The sequence below is a fragment of the Serinus canaria genome, chromosome 8 (genome assembly GCF_022539315.1).
Source record: "Serinus canaria isolate serCan28SL12 chromosome 8, serCan2020, whole genome shotgun sequence".
Classification (NCBI taxonomy): domain Eukaryota; kingdom Metazoa; phylum Chordata; class Aves; order Passeriformes; family Fringillidae; genus Serinus; species Serinus canaria.
Window position 1 is genome coordinate 21,056,298 of NC_066322.1, and position 20,779 is coordinate 21,077,076.

Consider the following 20,779-nt stretch of genomic DNA (forward strand, 5'->3'; position numbering starts at 1 on the left):
GCTGTGTTTAGATTTGTCTATTAATATTTCTGCACAGTTCTTTAACTGAAATTCTGGGATGTTTCCTCTTTCCTCTCTGAAAACAATGTTTGGTAAGGACTGTGGGTTGTTTAGGTCTGTGGAACTGGTCATTGTAAGCCAAGACACAGAGGGCTGATTGGTGACCTTGTCTTACTTTTGGCTGGAGCTTCTTCAGGTTGGTGTGACCAGGCCCAGCAGTTACTTTCCTGTTTTGACATTGGTGGTCACTTTGCTGCTTCAGACATGTAGACAATATTATGTCCTTGACATTTCCCACTCCTTCACATATAAAAAACTCTCCTGAAAATCCTGATATGTTGGTAAAGTTTGCTTATGAGTTTTGATTTTGATACAAAGGAAAGGAAAATGAAAGTAGAAATGTGACAGAGGGAACCTGACTGGTACAAAAGCAGTGGGAACACAACAGAAGGGTCCTCTGAAGAACAGGGGGTCTCACTGGGAGGGTGTGGAGGACATCAGCTGGGTGTTCAATAACACAAGTGAGCAGAGGAGGGACACTGACACAAACAAAGAAACAAAAACTGTGAGATGTGTCCCAGTTCCACCTTCTCGGGTTCAGCACCACTGAGCTTCAGTATCTGAGGTTCTGTATGCAAAAGCATGCAGGACTTGGGGGGAGGCTGCAACTGCAAATCCAGGTATTGTGGGACTCATAGGAAAGTGGTCTTAGGAAGAGTAGAACATTGCTGTGGAATACTTCAACTGTATTTGTGAATTGCAAAAACAGTTTGACACAGTTTGTTAGGCAGCTGTAGTATTTGATGCTAAATAAAAGCATACTCCAATAATAAGCTTCTGTTGTCACAGCATGAGCTGAATGAACTGATTAAAAAATTCAATCAATTATTCCATGTCATGTTTTTTATCTGAAATTTATATACAATGAAAAATAAAACAAAGTTTATTAAATGAAAATTAAAACCAATATGGCTTACTGTGGCAGGTCCCTAAAATAGATACATGATAATTTATTCAGGCCTTGTTAATACTTCAAAGCAATTATAATAATCCAGCGTATTTTATTTAATTTTTTTCTTTTAGATTAAAAGTGAATCAATCTTAAATATTTATGAAACATAAATATCCTCATGTCTCCTCCATGTTCATGCGCTTCCTTTTTTATTTTACTTTTGGAGCTATTCCTCCCCCATTATCTCTTTTGCTCCCTACTATAGTTTATGGACTGATCATAATAGACTTTTACAATACTCTATATTTTTTACTGTTGAGTTCAGGCAGTCCTACAGACCTCTTAATGTACAGTTGTAGTGTGCTGCCTTGGTACACGAAGCAGAGCTCTTTGCAGAACTTCCCTTCTTTATACATGTTGCTTAAGATGAAGTTGTAAAGAGCAGGACAGCTGTCGAGACATAGTGCAAGGTATAAACAGCAGGGTATTGATTTGAAATGCCTGCCTCCCTCCTCCGCTATTCTGCACCAGCACTCTTCTGCTTATATGAGTGGGAGGACACCACTGTGAAAGAGGGGTCGAGCTGTGCATATGACTGAAACTCAATGTCCCTCAGGGAGCTCCCTCATAAAATATTTGATATAGGAACAGAAGTACTGGATGTTTGAGCATGCTTTAGGAATTCCCAGAGGTGGCATGGGGGGTGTGCACACGTCTGTAGGCATGCCAGCAGCTACTGAATGGCCGTCAGCATTTTCTGTTGTACAAACAGCAGCTTGTTTGGGGTCCTTCCCACAAACAGGCTTTATTCCCTCTGCTGCAGAGTCCCTGTTTTGCTGGATAATTGCAACTGACAGCCTGGATTGGTGGTATCCAACGAATGTTCAGCAGCATCAGTGGCAGGGTGATTGACGTGAACACCGCACAGGGAGGCTCTTGCTCTGTGAAGGTTCTGGTCTGCAGCAGCATGATAAGCAATCAGTGCTACTAGAAGCATTCTGACATGCTGCATCTCAGCCTGAGAGGTATTTCACCCATTTACACCCTGATCCTGAACACAGGGAGGGCAAGATGTCAACGGACACAATTTTGATTCCAGTGCTGTTTGTTTTGGCCTCTGTTTTATTAGCAACTAATGGTAAACCCTGCAGTCCTTGCTGAGGCAGGGCAGCAGTGGTCTAGGCCTCCATGAATACAAACAGCTTCAGGAGCTTATGTTCCACCACCTTGCTTTACCTCAAGTCTGAATTATCCCCTGGGACACGCACAGGATGTTCACAGGTTTACAGCAGTTAACTTAGGACTTAGAGAAGTTACAGTGAAATGTAAATGAGTCAGGGCCTTCCTGGGGCAATGGTGAAAACTCACCTATTGTTGGAAGTCCAAGCTTGCATGCCAGACTTCAAAACTGTCAGTAAAGTAGAGAGAATTTTGTTATGTATTGGAGCAAACCCAAAGGTTTGCAAAATGTGTTTGATGCAGAGAATCTACATCTTGTCCCACCAATGTGTGCCAGACCAGATTGTATCTATTAAGTAGCTTCTAGTGCTGCTGTCTTCTGCTGAGACCCACTGGCATCAGAGTAGGCATCAGCTGTGTACTCCATCTGAGGGTCAGGTCCCCTTTTACCCTTATCATTAAGGAAAATTTCTTTTTGTTGTCTAGTTGCCATTAGAAAATGAATCTTTTTTTCTACTCTGCTGAATTTGCTTGACTGTCACTGAAGTATTTGGGCTCATGCCAGTATCATAGTGTATTACAGCTCTAGGATCTGCCCCTAAAAGTTTATCTGCAACTGTCTTGGTTTGCTAGTTAGTTTAATGCTGTTTGCCATTCCAAATTCCTACAGATGCAACTATATGGAATTTCCGTGGAAAAAAACGGCAACTCTGACAGAGAAGGTAAAAATATTGTTAGAACTCTTGTGTTGTATTTAGACTATGGACTTCAATGTAGGGGTTAATAGAGTGTTATTCAGTATTCCAGGAAATTGTCAAGATCACCAAGTATTGTACTGGCTTGACCTGTGTTACATTGAACTCAGTCTTTCCATGTTTCCAATAAAAACATACAGCAGATTGTTCCAGAAGCAGTGTCAAACTCCGTTAAAAATAAATCCCCTCATACTTTGAACATGTAGTGTGTGTGCTAAATATATCTCACCAAAATTTATCTCTTGTAAGGAAAACTATCTAAAATATATCGACCCTGAAATCTCCCCTGGGTCTCTGCAAAACCATGGGCTTCTGTTATGATTCCTAAAAGTTAAAATAATCCTTCCTCATTTATAAGCCACCAAATCCTCTGTGTTTTACTCTGCTTTTATTGCAACACTAAACCAGCTTTGTTTCATTCAAGTGCAGGATTTGTAAATAACTAATTATAGCCCTGTTTTTTCCCTTGAAGCATTAACATTTGGCACCTGAGAGAACAGCCCTCTTTCAACTACCAGACAGTTCAGGGGAAGCACTGGACTGGGTCTCAAAACAGTAGGGTACAGCTGACAAGCTCTCTTGGACCACTTCACCTCCTGCTCTCAGAACAGCAGTCAGATGAGCCAGAGGGCAACTTTAGGAAAATATTTTCCTCTAGTAGCAGTAACATCTGTCTCCTTGGCAGCCTGCACTGGCAGTTGTGTTGGAAGCTGTGGGTTTGCCCCTCGCCCTGCCATGTATTTACATTGCTGAGAGGTTATCCTGAGCTCTGCTGGATCCTGTTACCTGATTTTCTTTTGTTCTGTCATTTTCCCTCCCTGATGCTTTGGCTGCTTAACTCTTTGTGGGTACATGTAAAGTGAAAATTACGTGTGCAATATGAAATCAAAGGTAGTAATTTGAAAGTATTAAGCAGTAAATTTCTTTCTGGTTAGAGATTAGCTTTTCTAAACATTTTTAGCTGTATTTTCTTGGCTTCAGCCTAGGTAATGTCACCATTGCTGTCTGAGCTTTTGAAGGTGCTGTTCTCTACACTTGTGTCTTCCACTTGTATCAAATTCTCTTTGGTGCTCATATTTCTCCTGCATTTTACTCTCCTCTTCAGAGTAACTGATTTTTGACTTATTCTTCATTTCAGTGGGATGATGGTATTATAAAGACAATTATAAAGTAATCAGCACAGGCATATCAATATTTATTGAAATACTGAAAAAAATAATTCCATTGGTGATGAGAAACTCTTGGCAAGAACTGACATGACAATATGTATTTCACTGATACAGTAAGAGAACTTCAACTTCAACAAGTAACTCACTGCACATTCTAAGAGTTGCATGGATTTAAATCCAAGGCAGCTGCAGAACATCTGTAATACAAATAATCAGACTTTACAGATTGTCTGTTTACAAACACAGAACAACTATAATAAACCAGCCAAAGCTAAACCTGTTGAATTTTAGTCTGCTTTTAGTAATATATCCTGTAATCAATAAGGCAGTCAGAAGAAAATGCTTGGTTACAAAGTAGTTAACAATTAACATGAGCGGGTTCTTTTTGTGATTTGTTTTGTTTTGTTTTGTTCGTGTACTTCGGGCAGTACGATGGGATTCTTGGAACCCCAGATGTGGGCAAATATATGTTCCATTATCTGAAAGCATTTTCATGAACCTAAATTGTTCCTTTCTTCTGCATTCTTATTTTAATTCTTCTGTCCTGTATAGGGATGATGATGCTATGAATATTTAGCAATATTTTTTTAGCTTTTTCCTTAATATTCAGTGAAGTTCACTGTAGCATCTCAACAGGAAAAAAAAAGAGAAAATACAGAATGCAAACACTTGAATTAATGTTTTGCTTTTCTTTCTGAAAGGAAAGAATGACCACTCTTATCTTGTTCGTGTATTTCACAGCCATGTCAATCTTTACTGTTAATTTCGTTTGTTTGAGGGAGAGCACTGGTATTTAAATGGTACTTCTGTCTGCCCTGGGGGATGCTGAGGGGCTGTGCTCGGTTTGCTTGAGGTCTGTAGGACAGTGTGTGTGTGTTGTGGTACAAGACAGGCATGTAGGAGTTGCAGACACTTGGCTTTGCTGTGTTGGTACCCTATGCATGGACAGAATATTAGAGCTGATTAATACAGGCAGTTAAATAGTGTGCTTCGTACTAATGCAGATGTAATAACTGATGTCTTTGGTATACAATGTATGAAGGGTTGGACAAAAGTGAGAGAAATGCACCTTTTCAAGTTCACGTGAAACAGAAAAAGTTACAACTCACATAATTTACAATAGATTTAAATAAACTACATTTAGGATTATGAAGATTTACAGACATTTAATCAAGTGAATGATTTTAATTTGTAAAGACCCTTCTGTGTCCCTGAACTATGTTCCACTAACTTGAAGACATGCTACAGTAAACACATATATTTGGCTTCTTCATTCTGGCTATATCTTATATAAAGATGAAACCGAAGAACAATAAATTAGCATCATAATTGTCTACAGTGAAAACTATCATATACAATATAAATAAACTATTCAAAAGCCAGCAATCTTCATGAAAAAAAATTAAAGTATTAGGATTTTATACAGTTTCTACAAGTGATTGTGCAGCCAATAATCTCAAAAATTAAAGTAAAAATGAAATACCCCTATTGATTTTAGTGTCTCACGACATACAGTAATTAAGTACTGGTAAAATAATTACCAATTTAAAAGAAATAATAAGGAAATCACTGCTCTGCAATTTTATCACAGTTTTTCCCCACAGGACCTAAAGAATGTAAACACTATGTTTTTGTTAATGCTAGAGATTAATACTTTATTTTGAAATGTATGTTGATCTACACCTGTGCAGTTACCTTTAAGGGTAATGAAATAAGGCAAGACTTATAAATGTGGCACTACATGTTAATACTGATATCTTCATTTGGACAGAGAGAGGTGTTTGTTCTTTTCTAATATTTGTTCTGCAGCAGACTTTGGCCTACATAGACACAGCAGTATCACTCTTCTTTCTTTGCGTAAAATAGGTGTATTACCTAACTTTGAAAACAGGAAGTTTCATTAGATATTGGATGTTTGAGTTGAAATGTAGTTTCCAAACTACTGGCAACTTTAAAGATCATTTCTTAATAAGCTTCCTGGCATCATCCAGTTGTACAATTCACTTGTCACTTCTTTTATCACAAAATTATTTTTAAAATTTATTTTTAGTTTTTTAACACCAGTATTTGGTGTTCGAGTTTCTGTTTTCTTGTCAAAGAAATTGTTGTTTGGGATGGCTGAAATATATTTTCTTTATGTGGAAACAGCCATGAATATATAGTAGAGCCATCTCTCAGCACCTGGTTGAGTATGCAGTTGAATTGGCTAATTTATTTTGGAATATTTCCTTAGCTGCTTAACAGCTGTCTGATAACAGCAGTAGAAGAGGGATACTGCCTGGTAGAAAAACATGAACACGTGACAAAACAAACTTCAGAACACAGTTAAGAATGCCAAGCTATCTGGATCCCAGACTCTTCCTAGGGGCGGTTTGCAGGCCCAACAGGCAGGCCCAGCCTCGGAGGGTTTGGTGGCCACAGCACACAGCACATGGCCTAGGCCAGCTCTCTCTCACAGCTTGTTCAATGGATGCCACATCATTTAGCACAGAAGAAGCAAGTGTTGGGTCCCTGTAAGGATGACAGAAGATGCTGTAGATGCAGTTTTGCGTCTGTTGTAACTGTTTTACGAGTCCTTCTATGCAGTGAAGGAATTTAGTGCACTCAAATTCCCCACCATCTTAGCTCAATAATACAGATCAGTTTGTTTTTTTCCACTTAGATTTCTTCATGTTGGCAATCAGCAGAGTTAAATATACAACAATCATTCTGTCCTTTTTCTTGTTGGTATTGGTGATGGTATCCACTTGGTAAGTTCACTCCAGTATAAAGTCCTATATAGATTCCTTTGGGGATGTGTAGCATATGATTCACAGTTTGCAATACAAATACCCTGATACATCACTTATTTACTATTAGTATTTGATTATTACACCATTTTGCAAAGTCCTAAAACCATGTTTTAATTAGGGTTGCTTGGAGCAGTTCAGAATAATTTCTTTTCCTTGAAAGCAGAAGCTCTAATGGGTATAATTTATGCTCTCTTTGCATGCAGCATCTCAATGAGAAGGTTATTACACGGCACATCCCCGTTCAGGTGTTTGTAATAGAGGTATTCTTCGGCCTGCATACTGATGGCCCGGATTTCTGGTAGTCGCAGGAGAAGCTGCCCAAATTTGTCTGTTTGCTGTGGGTAATTACACATGGTGTAGTCCAGCAGAGCAGCATTCACTTGTTCCTGAACACCTTCCACAAGCTGGAAGTTCTCGAGATTTTTGACATCTGAATGATAATTAAAAAAAAAAACAGAAAAAAAACCAGGTAACAATTCAGTTGCATTTTAATTCCTGTTTATGAAGTCAGTGTTTCACTAAATTGATGTATTTTTTTGCCTCTTGACAAAAGCATACTTTACAAGCTGCTGAATATTCAGTGAACCCTTTTGCCAACTTTCCTGGGAAAATGATCACAAAAGAGCTTTAGTGGAGTGTCTTGTTGAAATTCTGCATATACCTCAAATCAATTAGACACCAATGGAGTCTGAGCAAGGTCAGCTCTTTTCATAGCTAACAAAAAGAAAGGTTGAGGATTCCTAAAGTAGAAGACCATAATATATTGCTAGCAAATGAGTCCCAAGAGGAAGCCCTATCTTTAACCTACTATGTTACACAATTCATATAATTCTGTATTAATTTTTCTGACCCAAGGTGAAATCTGTGTCCAGGGTATGATGTAGTTAATTCTAATAAAAAGTGACAGTGCTCTTGTTTCTGTTTGACATTTTCAAAATGATTCTGAAAGCCTTTGACTTGTCTAGCCTATGTTAATGAACCATCTGGTACACTCCAGTGACTGCCAAAATAATATTCCCTACTAGAAACTCTCTAAAAAATATATTTCACTGACTAATGATCTTTATAAAATGAAATCATTGTCCTTTGGGTGGAATACTAGATAAGAATGGTGCCCTTTAACCTGCATATGGTTTCTGAAATCCAACACAGATTTTTTTTTTTTTTCTGGTATTGGACAACGGGGCATTTGCATCAGCACGGCAGGTACAGTTTGTTCTCTCTGCCTCTGTTTGATTATCTTCTGTTCCTATACAGCAAGTTCAAGCTCTGGAAATACTGGTCAGAGATAAATGCCAGTATATTATCTCCTCATTGTTTGCTCCCCTGTGTAAAAACCACTCAGATGAAATTGTCTTTTGACATGTCTGGTGAATGCAGAAGTTATTCTAAGGCTTGCAAATTAGAGTGCTGCTCTAATGCAGGAAGAGGGAGCTGATTAGAGAGCACTTGCTGGGAGAGCTTGTTTTGGTTGTGTTTGATCATTTTTACCATCAGTAGAGTACTGTAGCACTTTCTTGTAAGGCTAAAGCATGGTGCTACTGGGCACAACTATGCTGCTTATTCACTTTGTGTAACGACAAATCTGTTCATCTGTGGATATTTTTGGAGCCCAGGAGATGGAGAATTTTGCAGAATTTGGTTCATTGTAAATGCCAGCCTCTGACTGTGGGGAAATGAGTGTTTTCCTTTGCAAAACAGGAACACACGTTGGTCACCCGCTTCATCAGGAGCCTGGGAGGCTGTGTAAATTGGGTCTCACTGCAGCTTTTCCTAGAAGTGCTCTAAACAGAGCAAATACTGGTTTCTGCACATAACTTTGTGCTGCAATGTGAGGGAAATGGTTGGAGGAGGCAAACATTGTCTTTAGAACAAGAGAATAGGAAGGATGCCAAGGGTCCTGGTGGCAGCCAGTGGCAGCATGCACAGCTCCAGAGCCAAGTTCCAGGCTTTGAGCAGGAGCCCCTCTGGAATGTGCTGGCTGCCAGCTGCACACTGGATTCCCTCTTGCATGAACCGGGGCCAGTGTTTCCTGCTGGGTTTGTTATTGCCTGCCTCTTTCCTGTCCCAGTTTCACTGTGGAAATGAAGCGACTCCTGGATTTGTGCTGCTTGTTTGGGAACTGGGGACATAACATCCACAGAATTTTGCTGGTTGACTTAAGGAACTTACCAGTAATACTGAAATTGTGATGGCTGTCCAACAAGAATCATCTGAACTTTACATTATCCCAAGTGAAGAGGACTGGAAACTTCAAAGCTGCTGTGCCTGGTCCCTTAGCTATTCAAACTAATTTATCCAAAGTCTTTTTGCCAGTGTCTCTGGAGATCTTTGGAAAATCATGTTTTCCTGTACTACACTGGACATTTTCTCATGTAAAATATAGCTGTTTATTATTTTATCTACCTACAGAAAACTCCCAAGGTATTTTGTAGCTAGTGTAACCTGGTTTAAAAATTGGGTGTTCTAAGCATATTTTTATAAAGCTAAAAAAAACCCAGTATCATCTTTCACAATTAGCTTAAATAGGCTGTTTCAGAGGCAAAATATAATCATGAATGAATTGCTAGAACATAAACTCCCACAGAAAATAGGGACTATGCTGGAGATTAAACTGTTAAACAGCTAGGTAAAATGAATGATGATTTCAGAATCATTATTTGGAACTTTTTTCCTCTGTAAAAATAACTTTAAAAGTCAGAAAGTTTTACAAACTGTTATCTGATTCAACCCCCTTTAAATGCAAAGGGCATCTTTCTGTTACTCTCTATCTATTTTGAGCCGTACTGTGTATGAGATTGTGCTGGCTTCTTGGAAAACCAGGTTCATTATTATTTTTATCCCCTGTTTAAATGTTATTGCGTGGATTATATATTTATTGAAAAATCTCAAGATAAATTTTTACAGAGATAAAGAAGCAACAAAATCTGAGAATTGCAAGCTTTTAATATTTTTCTACAAAAGCAGCGAATTTAATACATGTCTTAGAGCCACATATTCTTCTGTTTTTAGCTGTATTGATGCCATACTCCAACTCAAGAGGAGGCATAATATTTTATGTATTATATATTACCCCCAAACCCAGGATCAGGGGTTTTTGGCAGTGAGTGCAGAGATGCAGTGTGAAGTGCTCCTGTACCCCTGTCAGCTCTGTGGCCTCAGGGAGTCCCATGGGCATTGCAGAACTGCAGGGAAAAGTCTGTGCTGTTTTCTTTGCTCGTCTTGGGACAGTTCCTTCAATACTCACATGTGGCAACAGAAGCACTGCAGCCAAGATGTAGAATAAAGTCCAATTGATACTAACGTAAACACAAAGTAGCTCTGGGCTCCTGTGCCACATTCAGCCTGGGGAAATACTTTTAATATCTTCCCTCTAAACAAGTTCTTGCTATTTGTGGTGAGGCTCAGTGCTTGTAAACATGGTGTTATTAGTTAACCAGTGAAAATATGTAGATTTTCCTGACTCTCTATACTAAATCAGGGATAGTCCAATCACAGTTTAGGACATCACTACATAATTAATTTGTGTGTAGATCTCTTCAGGACTGCAATTACAATAGTGGGGACGTAGAGGCAACCTGATTTGGGGTGAGTCTCAGTGAGGTGACCAAGATCTCTGCATGTGACTTTTGATATGTGTTCTTATCTCATATACATTAACAGTGAATGTTGCATTAAAGCTAATGAGACAATCTGAACAGAGAGAAGTCAAAGGATATGTGCTGAGAGCACTGTGTAAAACTCCACTGTCATCTCTCAAGCTCTCCTGGGATACTTAAGGGTTCAGCAAACCTATTTTTGACAATATATAACTGCAATAAAATTATGTGAGGTTTTTTTTTTTTTTTGAGAGATAATCATAAGCTGTAGCTCTGGTTAACATTCTTTTAAAGGAAAACATGTGACTATTAAGTTATTTGCTGTACTTTCAAGTTATGCAAGCAGAACAAGAAATGGTACAGTTTTCACTGGTGGTACTTAGTGTTGGTTGGTAGTGATGCAAATGAGATTAAATAATAACTTTGGGGTTTAAGTAGATGGTTTTCCTGTGGTTTGAGTTTGGTTTTGTGCTCGATATTTATTATGGAACTCTGGCTAAACAGATTTAGTTTTACAAGTATTTCCTTTGACTGCTAAGGAGTTAACTTGGTGAGACACCAGGCAATGCTGGTGTAGCTGCTGAAGGCAGTCGTGTACAATGAGCATGAAATCTGCTACTGATGTGTACAGCACGACATCCCTTATGCTTTCACATAATTCCTCATTCCTGTTTTTTTTTTTTTTTAAACTGGAATGTCTCTTATCGATCTTTACATCGGTTAGTAACAATTTAAAGTACACATGTTTAAGCTTAATGCAAGAAATCATTTTCTGAAGTTTTGATGCTTGTAAATTAAATGAGTAGGAGTAGGTCCCCCCCTCCCACCCACACACCCTTTAAATCCTAGCAGCTAGAAAAAGTGTTTTGTGCTGCTACAGTAAGTATCAGTCTCTTAGCTCTTCTACTTTATTCACTCAGGGACTAATTACCAACTTTTTACATGAAACAGCCTTACTGTGAGCTCACAGTGGGGCGCGCATCTTTTTCTATCCTTATTGAAAAGTAAACCCTTAGGTCTTCTGGAATATATTATATGTTTTACAAGAAATAGCAATTGCTTTTCTGTCAAACAAAGAATTTTTGTTCTCTATAGCTTACTTTTGACGATTAAGACAAAAACAGTATTATAGTGTGTCAGGATCTGCTCTGCAGTCACAGTGAAGATCTGCCAGTATTCCCAGATATCTCCCCATTTTGATTATTTTCCACATCTGCCATAAAACTGTGCGTTAAGCTGAAACTGCATACAACATTCAGCCCAAGGAGAACACTTTTGCATATTTTCCCCCAAAATGGGTCTGGTCTTTAGAGGGGAAAAATATTTAGGTTTCAGAGAGATTTTCTCCCTCTCATATTCCAGACATGAAATACTGAAAAATTGGGGGTGTACTAATCTATAGAGAGTTTCCTTTGGTCTGGGAATTTTGAAAAGAAAAATGAAACAGAATGAGAGATTTAACTTTGAAAAATAGTAACTCCTTGGGAGCACTAAATATTTCCCAGAGAAAGCTGGTTAAATTTTACTACTCATGTCTTTTATTCAATGCTGTTTCTACATGAAGCAATGAAGAGGTGTGAACACAGTTCATTCGCCTCTTTGCATTTTGCACCATTGCAAGGACACAATAAGATTTTGGGCCTCTCCATGGGAAAGAGGTTTTCTCCTTTTCACAAGGCTGCTTCCAGTCTCATAGATACTCTGGGCACTAGGGCTTGTTACCAGCCCTGGCCTGAGCTTCCTCACCGAGGGGGCTGATGAGCCCCATCATTTAAGGACTTTATTGAAACCCAGTGCCTCTAACACTTAGCAGCTCTTTGGAACGACTGATTAGCTCATTGATAAACTTTTACATCTTCCAAACTCTGCTGAGGCTGGTTTTGGGTAGGATGGCCTTCAGGCTTGCCCTCTGAGAGGTTTGCCTGGTTCTTTCCAGCCATGCTGCACGGCTTGAGAAGCAGCATTGCCTCTGCCCAGAAGTATTCTGTTTAATCAGGGAAAGCGACAGTGTGCCTCCTCACATGGCTGGGGCTCTCATCAGGGCCTTTTGTGTGAGGCCAATTTCCATTTGAGCTTGAGGATGGAATATGTGCGTTCCGATGAAGATTTTTACTCCAAAATAGTTCAAAGAAGGGGAATTAACCAAGACTGAGGTGATGTTGCCAAACCTTCCTCTATTTTAGCAGTTTTGTACTACTTTTTCCTACTTTCTGCTAGCCCTGCAAAATCTGTGCATTATAGGACTTAAAACACAGGTAGATTTTTGACGTGTGGTAAAATTTTTTTTGAAGGCAAGTGTACTAATGGTTGATAAAGTGCCAATCTCTGAAAATTACCCACAATTCTCCTTCACTGAAACTAAGGGCAACAGCAGCAGTTCCATATAGCACATATGTCATGAAGGCAGATGCATGCCATTCTATAGCTAAGCCTTCTTGACAGACAAAATGCTATAATGAAGGAAGATTTATGGTAAAGATAAGCTCCTTACTACAAAATTCCTCTCAATTTTATTACAGCAGGACTGTGCTGAATATTATTCACTTAGAAGTCATGGGAAACAATTCTTGATAGATGTTTTTTAATCAGTGATAAGCTGCATATATTTAGCACTTTGCAAACCTTGAAAAATCTCTACACTGTAAGAACAAAAAGCACTTTCCTTAAGACTCCCAAGTCCAAACTGAATGTGTAGAAAACTTTTCCTGTCTTTAGGATTCTTTTTTGGTAGTGGCTAAGCTGTCTGTAACAGTGCAACAGTCGATCTCTGACTATTTATTAGGGTCATAAAGTAATTTTCATTTTCAGTTGAATGAAGGGCACATCGTTTTAAAAATCTTAATTAAATTCTTCTATGGCAGAATGTTTCATTCATGCCCAAGTATTGGGCAAGACTGTATATATTTTTAAAGTGAGAACAAGATAATTAGAAGAACAAGCTGCAATTCCTAGTCTGGATCCTATTTCACTCCCTCAGTTTTCAATCTTGAAGGACTTTTGGTTTCTTTCAGAAGAACTCAGACTCAACTAAAACATTTTCATATTGCTTTATAGTGGTAGGCTTCTTTCTAATGCTATTTACAATATTGAAGCCTATTCTTCTGTTCTAAAAAGATTGTAAAATGATGGATTCTTACTGAGAAGCTCCTGATGTCTGTTAAAAACCATGCTTATTTATTTTGTGAGTAATTTTATAATTGCTTTTGGCGCTGTTAGCTCTGCAATGGGAAGAGAGACATGGGGAAAAAAGGTGGATTCCTCTCCTTGTGCGACTGTGGAAGTAGGTTACTACATTTCAGTTGTTTCTTTTCTTACAGTACCAGTAAAGACAAAGGGCAAAGTTTAATTTGATTTCTTGAATTTTTATGACTGGTGTAATTACTGAGTCATCACTCAGGAAAATAAAACAGCTTGACTTTCAGCAGCTCAGGCTGCATTTACTCTCTTGGAAGTTAAACAAACAAAATCTCCACTCACTTCTTGTCCTGACACCCCAGGAACCAACATCCTTATTACCTGCACATGAAGCAAGTAATAACCATACATGATATGGTGGCCATTGAAACACAATAAAACAAGATCCTGCTAGGCCTCTGATGGAAGAGTTGCTCACAGATCCTGTCCCAAATTCCACAGCCAGCTACACCCTTAAATACAAAGTCCAGCATTTCTCACTGCAGCTTGGGAGGGAAAAATATATCCAGGTACAGCCACAAAGCCAGGGGTGGTAGATCCACACAGCCAGGGGTATGGGGAGCCAGTGGGGATGAAACTATGCCCAGCCCAGGAGATGTGGGGACAGACCACAGCCCCAAGCAGTGGTTCCACTGCTGGCATTTCAGCTTTGCCATGCTTAAACTCCACTACCACCTCACTTTCTTTCACTTTCTAATGCTCCCTCCCTGCCTGCAGTTCTGCCCCTGCTGAAGTCCCAGCCTGGCTCATGCCCTGTGGGTCAGCAGTGAAACATTTCTTGTCTCTTGCTTACCTGGGACTGAGGGCAGCCCATCCATGGCCCAAGGTTTATTCTGTAGGTATTTTAGTCCATGCTTAAGCATTGACTGATAGGATTATGTTTCATATAAAAGAGTAGCTGCTGATTTCTTTGAAGACCTGACAGAGGAACAGGAATTTGGAGAGCAGTTGCTGTGTTGTGTCTTCAGGGAAATTCCCTGAACAACTGGAGTCTCTCACCATGCCAATGGGTGGTCTCTGCTATTGCTTGCAACAGGCTGTTCACAGTGAAAGTGTGCTTCAGTCTTTAGGTTGAAGCTCTGCTGGTGCATTGGAAAAATTAACCCAATGTTGTTAAGCCCAAATTTACTGCCTGCCTTTGTAAGCTGGTGGAAAGGGAACCTTTCCAGGCTGCTTCCTGCTTCTAGGCTTGTTTGTGGGTTTGATGTTGTGACTGCTTAAGGTAAATGACAGATCAATTCTAGAAAAAATGTCTCAATCTAAATCTCTCTTTTCTCGGAAAAAAAATCTGTAACCACTGTCTTGTGGAGGCATGGTCATATTTGTATGTGAGCACACGTTGCTAAAGTAGGGCAGAAATGATTTCATGAAGGTCTTGCAGATAAACTGAGAAAGAAAGTGAGTTGAAACTCATTCTTTTACTGAACTCCTCACCTCATCCCAGGGTCATAATATATGTTTTGGCAATAAATGTTTGTCTTTGAATATTCAGTTAGAATGAGCATTGGTAACAAAACTACTGTGCCAATTATCCTTCCATCAAGCTTTTTGTATATATGCTTACATGCAGGCAAATCTGCCAGAGCAGTAGTATCACAGTATCAAATTTCATAAAGGCAGAAATTAGGCTTCTGATAAGCTAAAAAATGAGACTAAGTAGGAAATTGGGAAACCAAAGAGTTTCCCCAGTCAATTTCTGCAACATCATTTTAATCTTCAATAGCACACAGAGTTGTTGGTGTTTTAAGGGATTATCTGTCAATGCCTGCAATTTGTAGGGTGTGAATAGTTTAAGATGTCATAAATATTTATGAAGTTCCTGGGAATGGTGATAGGACATCATACAAAGTCCTTAAAGTTACAAACTGAGGCAGAAAGGGTGTTACATGCAAATTGCAATAATAGTGTGGTATAGTTTTAAGAGGAGCAAAAACCAATCTATTATTTAGGTGAGAAGAAGCTGAAAATTTAGAAAATAAGGAATGAAAATTTTTGAGAGATTTGCTTTTACCTAGAAAAATTTTGCTCTGCTTTTGCCTAGACATTTGTAACTTTTCTGAATGTTTGCCTTTATTGGTCTCATGAGAAGTTTGCGCATTATCTGTCCTTTCCCTTTCTATCCCTCTCTTGCTAGTCAAGTACCTTTTGAAGTAGGAATAATGGAACAGATTAATCTTGAAGGTATTTATACTGCTGCCACTGGAAGTTGACCAAGAGGTGATATAGTCCAAAAAGAAGAAATATAAATATTTTCCGGAAAAATATAGGATATAAATTTCTACTGAGGTTAAAACACAGAAATGCAGCTGCCACTGAAACCCTTTTGAGTATCAGGCTCTATCCTTTTATAAAGCCCATCTGTCTCTGAAGATTATTAAAAATGCATGATCATAAAAAGCAGTACTCCTTAGGGGGAAAATCTCTCTGTACTAATCTTGTAGTCACTTCACAAAACAGTTTTTAATCCCAAATTTGCATTTGATTTTCAGTCAGGAACTTTTGTGGTTTTTGCAAAGTTTTCCTATTCCATTAGAATAAGATATGTGGTACAGTTTGTTCAGGTGGCAAGTCCAGACTATGAATAAACCAATGTTATCATATGAAAGAGAATTAAACAGGCAGATCCAAGTGGGGATATATTAAGCCAAATTTAAGCTCCAGTAGTTGAATTTAGCCTGTACTAGATGTCTGGTTTGCCTCAGGATATATTCAGCTTTCCAGCTAATCGACTGAGGAAAACTGCCTCAGGTATGATAAAATTTACAAGAGAGCTCAGTCGAATAGCTCTTGTTATAAATACTAGCTTAAAGGCATTCTTCTGGTCTTTGGGATCAGAACTGTATTTGCATTTAATTATTATATTTGAAACTTTTTCAACTTGGTTAAAAATATTAGACCAGCCAGTTTGGATTACATCGTTGTAGTGCTTTCCAGATAATGGTTGAATTTCATACCAGATTTTTATTACTGGTTGAATATTTTTTGGCTTTATTCTTTTGTTAAATCTAACTTTCCACAGGAGCAAAAATTATTATAATATATTCTCATTGAGAGAAGGAGAATTAAGCAAAGGTGTTTTAGTGATGTGCTGATCTAAGAGGTAGAAGCACTCTGTTATGATTTTCTGTCAACATAATTGACCAATAATTCAGAGTTGTAAGCCTCTTGCACTGTTTTCAGACAAGGCTTAGTGTGAGAACTAATTGTCTTTTAGTCATTGATTTCAAAAACCTCTTTTTATGTTTTTCTGAGACTTTTCAATACATGGTTTACTATGTTCTATGTGCCAATATTTGCACTAACAGTTTGAGGTTTTTTTCACTGAACCAAGTTGCATCAGTGGAAGCTGATTCTAGTTTAGAAAGAACATGAAAAAGACAATCACCTCTGCCTGTGTAAGATAGGGGAAGTGAAAATCAGTAACAGAACTATTATCTTTTCTAATTGTGCTGAGATAACATAAAATTAAATGCTTTCATTTATTTGCTCAGTAGTGAAAACACTACAGTAGCAACAAATAAATGATGCCTGTTATCCAAACACTTGAATAATACTATTCTTAAGAGGTGGACTCTACTTTAGGCAGTTGCAGTTATTTTCTATGTAAATGTAGCTGCAGACAGCTCACAAGACATTGATTGAACACTGAAGCTGGTGCTGTTTCAATCCCCTGTCAAATTAGCACTGACAAAAAAACTCACACTGGCTTAGCTGAAAAGAGCCAACGAGTTTGGTAATGTCACGCACAGGAGTGTACCAGTCACCAGATCACTGTCACACCTGACTGCAGCAGCCCATGAATTCACTTAAACGTGCAAAGGAGTACTGCCAGTAGTGCCTTCGTGGACAATGAACACAACTAAGGGAGATAATTTTCTGCTGCCGTATTTCAGAACACAGTGTTTCTGACATTTGATCTGAGAGGGAGTTGCAAATTTCACTTTTTACTGTCCCAGATGTCTGAGCTTAGTTGTGGAAATGGTTTGGCAAATGGGATGACAGAAGCCCAAATAGGGACACCTCCAACTTCACTGTAAGTGTTAGAGCTGCCTGTATGAAAGATTGGAGAGGCACCTAGTGTGTGTCAAAAGAGCCTTTGGACCATTTTTGCAAAGATTTAGATGTGTTCTTCGTCCTTGTTCCTTAAACTTTTAAACATACAGATATGAAATCTAAAGAAAAGCCCACCTCAAAGTCCCTCTGGCATCATGGTTACTCATCAATCAAACAGGGTAGGAAAGTGAGGAATAGAGCAAATACTCTTACACCTGCATTTCAAACATGCAGCTCTTAGGAGAGAGTTTTACTTTTCAGCTGCCTCTGATTTCTTGACAGGAAGTCCTGGTCAGAAAGGGCTGGACACTTTCAGTGAGGTACTGCCTCAGCACATTTTTAATATTTCAATCACTCAGTAAGAAACAGAGTCAGGAAAACTGCAGATTTGTGCTCACTGCTCAGCTCAGACTGAAATATTTTGGTCAGATATGGATGAGATGTTTCCATAGACAACACAGTCACAGGCTTAACAGGAGGAGCATGAATTATGGGGTTCTAGATCCACACTAGCCAAGAAATTGTGCTTTCCTGTAGCCTTGGAGCTATCCAGACATGGGATAAGCATTTGGCAGGATACAATTGATGTGCACACACATGTGCATCCTCATGCTTTAGTTTCATGGAAATCCACAGGCTCTCAAATCTAAGGTACTGAGCAGCAACCACTGCATTTACAGCTGTAAATCACCATAGTCTCAAAATGCCAAACTTACAACTAACTCCTGCAGCAGAACTGCCCACCTGCCCTGCAGGGACTCCTGCCCAATTGCTGGGGAAATGACCTGAAATGCTGAATGGCCTGGGTTCCTTCAAGGCAGTGCACTCACGTGCTTACTGTTCTTGCCTTTCTTCATTTCCATTTGCTAATTGGAAGTTAATTTGTTCCCAGAGGTAGGCAAGTATTTTTAAACCAAAAATCGCACTATTTTTTTCCAAATCTTGTGTTGAAAAGCTGCTCAGTGCTTTTCCTAGTGCACAGTCCTAGGAGCACCTCTGAGTGTGTAACACAGTGCTTCCTCTTTCAACTCTATCCTATTTGTGTTTAACACAGATTGTTGGTCTGTTCACCACTCAGCTTGCTTTAACTAATAAGATAGACTAGTTCAACAAAGATTAACACAATTCTTACTGTTTCTGTCCAACCAAGTTAAGCACAGCCCAGCAATTTATTTGGGTATTAATTTCCTCTGTCAGTATTATATTAAAAAAATACACAGAAGAGTACAGAAAGTAAGAATCAAGCCTGATACTTTGGGGAAAAAATCATATACTGGAAAACTTGACATAGAATCCAGTGGTGTCAAAAATCTTAGATATTTGTTGTTTTCAATTCAGACATTCTTCATTTAGACCAAAATAACAGACATCTGTAGGGTACCTTACTGCTGGTGACTATTTAAGAAGGAGGTGCTCTCACAGCATGGTACTTTTTATGTGCACAGTAATGAAAGTTCACTATTGATTTTTCTGTAGCTGCTTGTAACTATTATAGTTGATACATCAATAGAAAAGGAAAGCACAATGTTTCACAGGAGGCAGAAAATCAGAGAATACATGATGCTGTGACAGTAAATCATGGCATAATCTCAAGAATTGATAGATGGTTACTCCTAACTTGAAACCCATGGCTTTCTCTGAAAAGACTAACCTATAATCATCCAATATGTTCTAACAGACTGACTGCCCATAATAGTGGTAAAGGACACAATACAATGTTTCATTTCCAGAATAATGGTTTCCCCAAACCAGGTGGTTGTGGTGGAATTTGTTTTGTGTGTTACCACAAAGGAGGGAGAAAGAGTGGTGGGAATGCCATTTAGACTAATAGTTACAGGTTGCAGGAAAAAGACATTTTTCTCAGAAAAGAGCACAGAAGAGTTTTGTTTAAAAAATAAAAGAGGAAGAGAAGTTGTCATTAATTTTTAACTTGCAAAAGTCTGCAGTTAGTTGAAAAGGAAATGCAAAAGAGCTGATTATTCTTGAGATCAAAATATTGGAGGTGTTTTGTCAAGAAAGACAATTGCAGAGAAAATACATTTACTGTTGCTGTTTCCAGTTCCACAGTATCCTGAAAGGGAGCCAAAGGCACGTAAGTAATGAAAGCTCTTTTAAGTGTCTGCTTCTCTCTGCTGCACTTTTGAGGGGCATAACAATCTCTGAATTTTCCAGTATGCCTAGTGAATTTTTAACAGGAAAGTTCTTAATTGCTTTGTTACCCTCTTTACTCCCTGGCTCATCTCTGTAGCTTCATCTATGGTTCTAATTAATTGTGAGGGTCTTTTTTCCTGTCTCAAAACAGAAAGTGAGGAAGTACCACCCGTAAGAGGTGGCCAGATGGAGCACAGTGTGCAGTCTGGATGGCACTGCTCCCACAGTCACCTCTCACAATGTTCCTCTCTGGAAGATATTTTCATTGTGCAGCATTGTCTTCCAGCACCTTTTTAGGGCATGTGAGTTTGATACCTGCCCTTTTCACCTTTGCTGGTGACTCCATTCTTTAAAGACAAATGTGTCCCAAATAGGATGGTCCTAGACAAGAGGAAAGGACTTTCTCAAGCTACCACCCATCCAGCCTGCCTCAGCTGGGCTTGAAGGACACCTGGCCTGCTTAGGCTGTAGGCTTTCCCCTAGTGAAAGACTGGATAGTGTCGTCTATCTTGTTCCAAGAAGTTTGCTGATCTCTGTTACCATTTTTGGTGTTGGGGAGGAAAGATGCTTCCCCACTCTGTTGTTGTAATCTTTCTCTTTGCTGAGATGAGACTTTCCTTCACCTGGCAAGCAGAAGTGTTATGTAATATGTTTATAATACTCATTAAACCCTCCCAGTACTGAAGATGTTATTAAATGTAGGATTTTCCTTAATAATTATTGAATAACCTTATTAAGAAGACTCTTAAACTACTCTTAGGATGATGTATAAATTGCATTTTTACAAGCCACATGGACTCTTTTGGGGTTTACTCTTTCAGTTTGTCCCATGCTAAATGGCTCTGCACAGGACCAGGGCAATACTAGGAACTCCTGCTCTGAAAGGTTCATCCAGTCTTAGTAGCAGCATTGCCAGAACCTAAGGAATTGCAGT

General features: G+C 38.9%; 1 protein-coding gene across 5 annotated transcripts in view; it reads right to left on the reverse strand.

Annotated features, from left to right (window-relative positions):
• Positions 1 to 4,057: 4,057 nt before the first annotated feature.
• NR5A2 (nuclear receptor subfamily 5 group A member 2) overlaps positions 4,058 to 20,779 on the reverse strand; it is an 86,813-nt gene continuing 70,091 nt past the window's right edge. For all 5 annotated transcript variants that reach the window (XM_050977290.1, XM_009088467.4, XM_050977292.1 and 2 more), the window contains one exon: positions 4,058 to 7,277. In XM_050977290.1, the coding sequence (XP_050833247.1) occupies positions 7,030 to 7,277 (248 nt within the window). In that variant the 3' untranslated portion in view covers positions 4,058 to 7,029. The remainder of the gene's footprint in view (positions 7,278 to 20,779) is intronic.